Source organism: Carassius auratus, chromosome 40, assembly GCF_003368295.1.
Source record: "Carassius auratus strain Wakin chromosome 40, ASM336829v1, whole genome shotgun sequence".
NCBI lineage: Eukaryota > Metazoa > Chordata > Actinopteri > Cypriniformes > Cyprinidae > Carassius > Carassius auratus.
In genome coordinates this window covers 4,456,753-4,467,687 of record NC_039282.1, presented here as the reverse complement: position 1 = coordinate 4,467,687, position 10,935 = coordinate 4,456,753, and the positions used below count along the sequence as shown (strand labels likewise).

The window sequence follows — 10,935 nt, the reverse complement described above, 5'->3', positions numbered from 1 at the left end:
CCCTACCCGTACTTTTTGGGTGAACCATCCACTGAAATCAATAAAGAGAAACGCCAAGAGTCAATGTTCAACAACAGGGTTTATTTTCAGTACAAAATAGGAATGGCAGCAGGGAGAAGAAATCAATATATTAACCTTAATACAAACGTTATCAAAAAACATGTTTTCTATAAATACAATAAAATAAATAAAAAAGGAAAAATTAAGTTACTTGAAACTCTCCATCATGAAACGAAGCCAACAAAAGGCATATTTCAGACAATCAGATGCAAAAAAGGGACCCATATCAGAACCAGCTCTAAAAACGACTAAACCAAACACAAGGCCACTAAAGGCTTGTAGAGTAATAAACGGATTTGCCTAGATTTACATTAATAACAGCTACACAATCAAAAAACTATGACACAGGCAACTCATTCCGAGGAAAGTTCCAGCTGTGCACTTCCAGAGGCCCGCGTACAGAGCCTCGGAAACTTAAGGCAAGTAGGTCTGGGAACGAACCAAACGCTGATGTCAAAAAAATAAATAAAAAAAGCTGGAAGAACTCAAACCGATATTTCAGACTAGCACAACCCAATAAATTCATATCTAACATCAAAACATCCAGAAACAGTCGGTTTATGATGGTAGTACATGAACGGCGGAGTAAAAAAAGAAAAAAGTAAATTCTGGTCTCTAGTTAGGAAGAGTACAAGGAGTTTCTCAAATATTGAAAAGGATCTTTAAGACCTGGTCATAACCTCTCTTTGGCCATTTCAGTACGACCTTGTAAATAGCTGATTGCTAAATGCGTCCTAAAAGTTAACAGCTTCATGCGTTACCAAACCACACGTTGACGCCAGAACTTTGCAGGTTTTCAAGTTAATCATTTTCCCCACTTATCTTTTCCAGTCATCAAAACAAAAAATAAAACCTGGTGAATCGCTCCCCTTAAAAAGCACATGAAACCCCACTTTAAGAACCATTTCAACATTCACTACCTTCAAACCGTATGCATGTCGTTTCACTTAAATAAAATCTCAAGTATCGGCTGAATAATACAGTAGGTATACCGCAGTATACGGTTCAGTCCTTGCGAGGAGCGACAGTCTACAGGAAGAAGCTTGCGCCAGAGTCGCTGCCTTCGTTGAAGATGCTGTCATCGGGCACCGAAAGCTGGCTGAAGATGGGCAGCCTGCGCCCGCTGGCTTCGGGTCCCGAGGAGGATTCGGAGCCGCTCGTACTGCTGGATGAAGAACAGCTGCCACCCTCGTGGTCTGAGAGAGAGGTGTGAGAGAGACTTCGGAGACCTAGGGAACCCCCGCCAGTGGGACTCTGTCGCGAGCAGACCTCAGGCTGGGAAGGAGCGGGCCGGGTGGGTGACAAAGTGGGCGTCAGTCCCGAGTGAGAGTAGCCAGAGTCAGGAGACGGCAGAAACTGAGGGTGCAAGTCTCGGGCCTGGTCTAGAAGAGTGTTGGGGTCTATATCGGGGAAGGCCAGGGAGAGAAGATCGGACATGACGGCCGACGTTGGAGTCGAAACCGAAGGTGCACACAGGAACGAGGAAGGCGCTAGGGGGGCTTCTAGAGGTTGGGGAGTTGTGGGAAACCCGGCGAAGCTGAAGCTCTGCTTGAGGAGGGGGGGCCGCTGGATAGTCGGGTTGCAGGTCTGGGGTCGGGATTGCGCGTGATCATCTTCAGCGTTGTGCACGAAGTGGCAGCGGATGCCATAGGGGCAGAAGCCAATGGAGTGGAAAGTGCGGCAGGGTTCGGTCTTGTATTTCGGGTGACGGTTGAGGTCTCGGAGTTCTTCGGGGCCGTGCGCAAACTGACACTTGCCGCCGTATTTGCACAGGCCTCTTTCTGCGAACGTGCGGCAGAGCTCCGTCTTATAGCGCGAAGAGGTCACAGAGAACGAAGACGTGGAGCCGGAGAGGGAAACGGCGCCGGACGTGACTGAAGACTCCTTTAAATGGCCGGGTTCAGCAGAAGACCAACCCAGACTTCCAGTGTCACCCTCCACCATGCTAACGGAGCGCTCCGACCAAAAGGACATCTTGCTCCACTTTGACCGAGGCGATGCTTTCTGGGGACCCCAGTGGCTTGTGTTCATGATTCCACTCTCAATGCTGTCAATAGAAAGTCCTGAACTGGTGGAGGAAAGGGTGCAGGGACTGTCAGGCTTCCCATATCCAACAGCAGCTGTGTGTGAGGGATTCATTGGCTCTCGAAGATCAAGATTTAAAAGGTGCTGGGAGGAAAAAAACAAAACAAAAAGGGTTAGACAACTTGAAGTAGATGACAAAGACAGGCAGTTTCACTTAAAACAGCAGGCAGGTCATTCCTACAGATGCAGTGGAAGGGAGTCGGACTCATTTTTGTAAAAGGCTTTCAAAAGAACCGGTTCAAAAAACGATTCTCGTGGTTCCTAACATTCTAATAAAAAGCGATACATATGCACATTTTGTCTTAGTTTTAACTTTTTTTCCCCTCTTTTTCATGCCACCGATTCACTTTTTGCAACCATTTTTCAGTTGTTTTCGACAGGTTTCAGTGAACCGACTCATTAGAACGATTCGTGTACGAGTCGAACACATTCATTCCCAAGTATAATTGAATAAAACAATAAATAAAAATACAAAACATGTCAGCTAACGGTTACTTCCTATTCCCTTTTTTTTGATTCACACTAACCCGAAGAAAAAAAAAACACCTTTGCAGCAGTTATTTTACAACTCCGGGGACTCAACTTGTTTACGTTTAAAAACCAAACGGAGTTCAAATGTTTGCGCTCTAAAATCCCAACAATGACAAAAGCAATGGTGTTTACACACAGTTCTGTTCAAGCTTCGCACATGCAAAACTAGCACAGCATTATCATAATGGCTGATTGCAAAGGCGCTCGCTCGTGGCCCACGTTCCCTCCCAAGTTGGGAAGTTTCTAGCACGCTGAATTTCGTTTAATTGATTCGACCAACGATTGCCAACCTTACAAGAAAACGTTTGCATGAGGCATTATACGTTTCCTACAGAATGCATTCAAACGCATTGTGGAAAATAAATAACCGCCCCTAAAAACATGACTGATGCATGCGCTAATACACCTGTCTCAAAACGATCACACTGTAGTTTTTACACTCATAACGCTAAATATACCTTGCACAGGACATCATCCAGATCAATGAACTGATTGAGTGCGTAGGATGGCATAGTCCAGTGTGACGAAGACTTTATTTTGCGATTCTTCCGTGATCCCACACAACTCCCTCGTGGTTTTTCAGAACTCCACGCTTTTTGGCTCAACACGTGTCTTTAAGGCTGCTGCACGGCGACCACACCCCCACGTTCTCTTTGCTCCGCCCACTCCACGCTGAACAGTAGAAAGCGCGCGGAGGAGTTGTTTGTGTTTGTTTGCACCACACAGTTTACACCCATTATGGCTATGACACAGAGATATTATAGACCTATGTACATTTATCTTACATCAGAATTGTATTAGGAAGATTATATAGTAATCATTATATATGGGAAACGAGTCTGAAACACCATATCACAGTAGGCCTAAATTCTTAAGACCTTAAAACTCCAAAGAAATGCTTGTTTTCTGTAGTTTTATCATTCAGTCCAGTGTTATCAAATTTAGTAGTTTAGTAGTTAGTAGTAAAAAAAAGTGAACCTGTTACAAAAACTTGCCTTGTGTAGACATATTTGGCACTTTAATAGGCCATTTAAAAAGTGTGACAATAGCCTACATATGCTACTTAGCTATATGAATTATGCTAATACAGAAGATTGGAATAATTAATGATTATTATTTTTTATTAGACTTTTTTAGACTTTTATGCCTACACCAAGGCTGAATTTATTAGATCAAAACTGCATTAATAACATTAATATTGTGACATATTATTACAGTTTAAATTGTCTCTATTTTATTATATTTTAAAATGTTATTTATTCCTGTGATGATAATGCTGTGTCATCACTCCAGTCCTCGGTGTCACATGATCCCTCAGAAATGATTTAATATGCTGATTTGCTGCTCGAGAAACTTTTTCTGTGATTATCAATGTTGAAAATAGTTTTTTTTTTTTTTTTTTTCAGGTTGTAAAAAGTAAAAGGAAATTATATACTTTTATTCAACAAGGGAGCATTAAATTGATCAAAAGTGACAGTGAAGACAAAATGTGGCAGAAAATGTCAGATTCAACATATTAGAATGATTTCTGCAGGATCATGTGACACTGAAGACTGGCGTGATGATGCTGAAAACTGAGATTTGCCATTACAAATAAATTATTTTCAAAAATATATTAAAACGGAAAGCAGTTATTTTAAATTGTAATAATATTTCAAAATACTAAAGTTTTTACTGTATTTCAAATAAATGTCTTGGTGAACATAAGAGACTTAAATCGTAATTTTTAACTTTTTGCCGGTACTATACACACTATTCACTCTATTTCATTATCCATTGAGTCTCACTCTATGCTTATTTACTAGATATATCTAATTAGTTTAAGAAAACATTGTTTGAGGCTACTGTGAATTATAACATCTCGGAGTTCGGTCACGTCAGTCTGTTGCTGTCAGACCTGGAGACGACGACTCTCTGAGGTGCTTTGATACAACCCAGCGAAGGTGTTGAAAGTGTCACCCACTGGTGGAGAGGTGGAGATAAAAGTCATTTTATATCCCTTTTCCTGGTGACCACAGACATACTGATCAGCTGATCCAACTGTGAGAGGAGACGGGGCTGGCTCTGTGTGGTGTATGAAGACCTGCGGGTGCCGGCACTTTTAACAATGAAGGTAGATTCTTCTGTAGTACCTGGTTAGCAATTATACCTAAAATCCAAAGAGTGACTTTGTTGGACCTACAATTCATAGTAGTTTTTTGTGGGACATGCCAACCCAATCTCACGGCAATTCGTACATTTTTCACAGAGTGGCTTATTCGTACGAATTCGTACGACCACGCTCATACAAATTCATAAGATTTTTGCCAAATCGTACGTATTTTACGAGTTTAACAATTCGTATGAATTTGTACGAATGACCTACACCTAACCCCGCCCCTAAACCTAACCGTCACTGGGGTTTAGGCAAATCGTACGAGTGAGGTCGTACAAATTCATACGAATAAGCCACCTCATAAAATACGTACGAATTGGTCGTGATATAGCGTTGGACATGCATAAGGGTCTGTATTTTGGGGTCTTCATCAATAGATCTTTAGTCAGGGTAGTGCCATATTTGATTTCCGACAGGAATGAAAAAGTTCAGTAGACAAAAACTCCATAAAACAGGTTTCAACGTTATGATTTGATGAAAATTACATGATCTATGACCTTTATACATGCATGCCATTATAAATATTATAAGTGTATCCCTCATAGCCTTGTTTTCATCCGAAAATTCAATATGACATCTAACCGGACTAACGTCTATGGTTACCACGGATCATGATGATTATCAGTCCAACCTTTTGTGGAATGAAAAGTTTCAGCATTTTTAAAAATAAAGGTTCTTTATTGGTATTAATAGAAAATAACTTTTAAGATCCATAAAATCCTTCCACTTGACACAAAGTTATTTAGCGGGAAAAGGTTCCTTAGATTAATAAAACTTTCTTCACACGAAGAAAATAAGGGTTCTTTAAGGAACTGATCACTGAACGTTTCTTTGAGGAACCAAAAATGGTTCTTCAATGACATTACTGTGAAAAACCCCGTTTTTGAACCTTTATTTCCAAGAGCGCATGAATGTTAAAGGTTCTTCATGGAACCATGTCCGTGAAGAACCTTTATTTATAGTAGACCTGACTAAGATCTATGGTTGCCAAGGCTCATGATGTTTATCAATAACACTCTTAAAAATAAAAGTTCCAAAAGGTGCTTTCCACAGCAATGTCATAGAAGTACCTTTTTTTTTTGGTTCCCCAAATAACCTTTCAGTGATCAGTTCTTAAAATAACTGTTTTTTTTTTTTTTTTCTGACTGTAGACAGAATTCTATAGAACTTCTAAATAATTATTTTGTGGAATGGAAAGGCTCTATGTGTGTGTGTGTGTGTGTGTGGGTATATATATATATATATATATATATATATATATATATATATATATATATATATATATATATATATATATATATATATATATATATATATATATATATATATATATATAGTTAATTTTCAAGAGATATTTAAAAAAAATGTGCACAGGAAGCCATTAAACCATTCCACTTCCAAAACTAACTTTAACTTAATAGTGTCTCCTTTCTAGATCTCGAAGGTAGTAGCTTTTAGTGACTGTAACTTTACTCTCTCATCATGTCGAGCCGCACTAATAAGGTTTACCCCTTTGTTAATGAAAAGCAGAAAAGACCAAAATTTGAGGGAGGAGGTTCCAATAAACCAATATGTCGTCTTATGAAGGGCTTGTTGAGACACAAGGGCTCTTGTGAACTAGCTGACTTAAGTCTAATTTCCATCCATGCTGCTGTAACTTAACCTCACAACCAAACCAAACGACTGCTTTGTCTAATACCTATTGTTAAAGATCCTGCAAGACTACAGCTTATAATTAGAAACACTCTTATGAGGAGGTCAAGGAACCGGAGACCTCATTACCATTCTAATAAGGAAAAACAACAAGTGCTTTAGACGGCGAGTGATGTAATGGTTCGGTGGGAGTTATGGAGGAATTAATAGAGAATAGACCAGCAGAGAATGACAAGGGTCAACTTCAGAAGTCCTCGCTACTCATTAGAGGCACAAATGATTGAAAACTAAATACCTGGTGGTCTACAACACTAAGCCTGTTGTCTTCGGGTCATTAGCGTGTGATAAACAGACATCTGGTCAGTTTGATTCGGGGACTTGGAAGAGGCATTTAAGGGGCTTCGATGTTTGCTGCGATGTTATTGTCAGACAGGGGGTGTGGTTGGGGAAGAGGGGTGCTTTGGGTGGGTTGGGTGTGTTGGGGACGGGGGGGGTGTTTCCCTCCTGCTCCACTGATTGAGCAAAAGACTTTAAAGTAAAAAGTTCTTGGGCTAAAAAGCCTCCCCCGATCCCCAAGGGAATGGAGGGGTGGTAAGAGAAGGAGGTGGGGGGCAGGGAAGGGGTGATTGTTTAGGGAAAGGGGAGAAATGGCTGAAGATCCTCACCGGTCTAATCCTTAATCACAACAGTGTCCAAGGTAAAAAGGAACATCACCCGAAAAGAAACCCCCACCTTTTGCTGCACTCATCAGATGACCAGAAAGGAAATTATTCAACCAACCACACAGACGTGAATGTGTACAAACTACTACATACACTACCATTCTGTGCGACTTGATGAAAAAATAAAAAATAATAATAATACAAATATTTTATTCAGGATGCAGTAAATTGATCAAAGGAGATATTTATAATAGCACAAATGAATGCTGTTCATTTGAAATGTATTTATCAAAGAATCCTGAAATAGAAAATGTAACAATGTTTCCACAAAAAAATGATTAAACACCACAACAGTTTTCAACATTGATAATGATTGAAAGACTGGAGTAATGATGCTGAAAATTCAGCTTTGAAATCACACAAATAAACTGCATTTTAAAATGTTAAATGTAATTAAATCTGTTTTTAAAAAGTTACAATAAAAAAAGAATTTAAAAAATAAATAATTTGAAATGTAATAATATTTAACAATATTACTGTGTTCTACTGTATTAAAAAGGCAATTCATACAAACAATTACATGAATATATCCCTTCTAGTGTTTTTAGTTCCTGAATTAATATAAAGAAATAATTTTGATTATTTTAAGGGTTAAAGTCAAAATTATGATGCAAATGTCCTGATATTCTAACAAGCGTTAAAATACTAACTAAAATATTAAATAATTGCATAGTTATAATTTCAAATACAAATTTGCAATTTTTCATATTATTTCATTTCATGTATTTTAATATTTAATACATTTTTACATATTATTAATATTTGAAAATAATAATAATAATAATAATTTGTCCAACAAAACAAAGGCATGTGGTATGGCTGACATGCAGAAACCAGAAAATGATATCATAGAGAGAACCCTGCAAACCTGCAAGACTGTAAAGTTCATAATCTAAAATGCCATTTGGTGTGATTCTGTAAAATACATATAAATTAATATTTCTTAAGTAAAGTCTCTTCAGAGTTGTATGTATTCACGATGTAATGAAAATGCTACTTTTGACTTTTTGGTTACACAGCATGACATTTTTTGACCCTTCAAATGAAACCTTTCTTGAAAAAGTATTTCAAAACTTATAAAACCAACATGAATATAAAGTACTATTTCTGCTTTTGTGCTTAAACCCATATTTTTCCTTCATGAATATTCTTGTTTGTTACTGACTTATTGATGAACAAATGAACAATGAACAGAAACCAGTACAAATGGGAAACAAATGACATTTCAAAATCTCCCAAACAAAGTCTAGAAACTCAACAAGTGAGCTTTCATATGACCTTAATCCATTACTATGCACCACATGTCACTTCAAATGACCTGTAAACGTCCCAAGAATGATGTCAATCAACTTGTAATGGGTTCTGCAGCTGCGGAGGCCCACCTTGCAAATGGGAAGCCATTACATGACATAAAACCTCATCTCAAGGAATCCAGCGGTCTCGAAACAAACCAAAGCCACAACAAGATAGCTTTGGCCTGACAGGGATCTCCATCCTTTAGCAGAGCATGAAAAGAATATTTCACACCCGCCTCTCAGGGCTGTTCTCATGCAAATGTTGTAAGAACGCATGGGAAACACATACGGGTGTGAGTGACAAAAGAGCTCACAAGTGTCTCATGCACTTATGTGCAGCTAAAAATGAAAGTCCTAAACATATGATTCATGTCTTTTATGACTTCTAATGATTTTTTATACGATTAATCTCCATTGCACACATTCTGATGCCCTAAAATTGCATTCCCATACAAAAAAAAATAAGAAATTTAATTAATTTTAGGGACCATGCATTAGTGGGAGATTGAAAAAACAAAACACATCTGTATTTTCAGTCTAAAATGTCCCATTATCCTCCACACAAGCTGCACATTAGCATGTTGCCTGCAGAGGGCTTGAGTTTTTTGTCCTGTGCACTATTAATCTGTTTAATTTCATTTGCAGGTGCTGAAGCACACACCCCTCTCCATTGAGTTCACCATGGGGGTTTTGGAGAGAGAGTAGACAGACGACCATCTGAGATGTCCTTGTCTGAGGATGAAACCATGCACCTCTCAGATAACGATGTGCAAAAAATTTACTTTGTACTAGTACAACACTGAACACCTTTACAGGGACAACTTTGAATCCTATTTAATCCTTAAATATTTGAATTGCCTAAAGAGTACATATATTATACTCTAAGGCACTAATATGTACCTTTTAGCAGTAAATAAGGTATAAAGGTGACTCTTTAAGGGTACTGCCACAGTAACAAGCAGTTGTATGCTTAAAAGTGATTCACAGTTTCTTCTGCTCATCAAGCCTGCATTTATTGGATCAAAAATACAGAAAAAAATGAAATATTGTGATATATTATTACAATTTAAAATAATTGTTTTTTAAATGTATTATACTTTAAATTATCATTTATTTCTGTGATGCAAAGCTGAATTTTTAGGATCATTATCACATGATCCTTTAGAAATTATTCTAATATGATGATTCATAATCAAAGTTGGAAACAGTTCTGCTGCTTAATATTTTTTTTTTCGAAACGTGATACTTTTTAGGATACTTTGATGAAAAAAAAGCTATGTTTTTAAAATATAAATATTTTGTAATAACAATATACACTACTGGTCAGTAATTTGGGGTCAGTAATTTTTTTTCTTTCTTTTTAAAAAAAAAATAAATAAATAAAAAAATTAAAAAAAAAAATATATATATATATATATATATATATATATATATATATATATATATATTTTTTTTTTTTTTTTTGAATAAATGCAGTTCTTTTTAACCTTTTATTCATCAAATATATGAGACAGCAGAACTGTTTCCAACACTCATAATAAATCAGAATATTAGAATGATTTCTAAATGATCATGAGACTGGATGTTACATGTGACACTGAAGGCTGGAGTAATGATGCTGAATATTCAGCTTTGCATCACAGGAAAATTTTTTATTTTTTTTTCAGTATATTCAAATAGAAAACTATTATTTTAATAACAATGTAATAATATTTCACAATATTACTGCTTTTTCTGTATTTTTTTATCAAATAAATGCAGGCTTGATGAACATAAGAAACTTCTTTCAAAAACATTAAAAATAGTAATGTTTCCAAACTTTTGGTCTGCAATGTATATATATATATATATATATATATATATATATATATATATATATGTATGTATGTATGTATGTATGTATGTATGTATATATATATATATATATATATATATATATATATATATATATATATATATATATATATATATATATATGTGTGTGTGTGTGTGTGTGTGTGTGTGTGTGTGTGTGTGTGAGACTTGACTAAGTATGGAATGTCTTAAAAAAAACACATTATGCTTTTAGTAATAGTTCAGTTAAAATTAAAATTTTGTCACTACCCACGGTGCTAATCGAGTCATGACCAGTGGTATTTTATTATCATTGATTTAATTTAATATTTTGTTTCGCAACAATTTGCATGAGTAGATTACATACACAGTCAATGGAAAGACGTGATCAGACTTTGGATCAGACGCGTCCTCGCTCGGGTCTAGATACGTGATGCCCCGCGTTTGGCGGGTATGCCCCATAACACTAATCTATTTGATCATTCCTTTTCGACAGAACCAGCAGCAGACGGCAAACAGTAATTATGTTCCATAAATAAGTAACACAATCCAGCATAAAACGTGCAAGAAGAAGTAAATAAGGAACTGCTTGAAGCAAGCT

The 10,935-nt window shown here is 36.8% G+C and overlaps 1 protein-coding gene and 1 long non-coding RNA gene across 2 annotated transcripts in view; both read right to left on the bottom strand.

Annotated features, from left to right (window-relative positions):
- The window catches only part of LOC113058327 (uncharacterized), a 37,794-nt gene that overhangs the window by 20,816 nt on the left and 6,043 nt on the right, over positions 1-10,935 (bottom strand). The window lies entirely within an intron of this gene.
- LOC113058325 (mRNA decay activator protein ZFP36L1-like) lies at positions 61-3,292 on the bottom strand. Its single transcript, XM_026226103.1, has 2 exons — positions 3,135-3,292; positions 61-2,229 (listed from the first exon to the last, which is right to left on the bottom strand). The coding sequence occupies exons 1-2, from the start codon at positions 3,186-3,188 to the stop codon at positions 1,090-1,092; spliced, it is 1,194 nt and encodes a 397-aa protein (XP_026081888.1). The 5' UTR covers positions 3,189-3,292; the 3' UTR covers positions 61-1,089.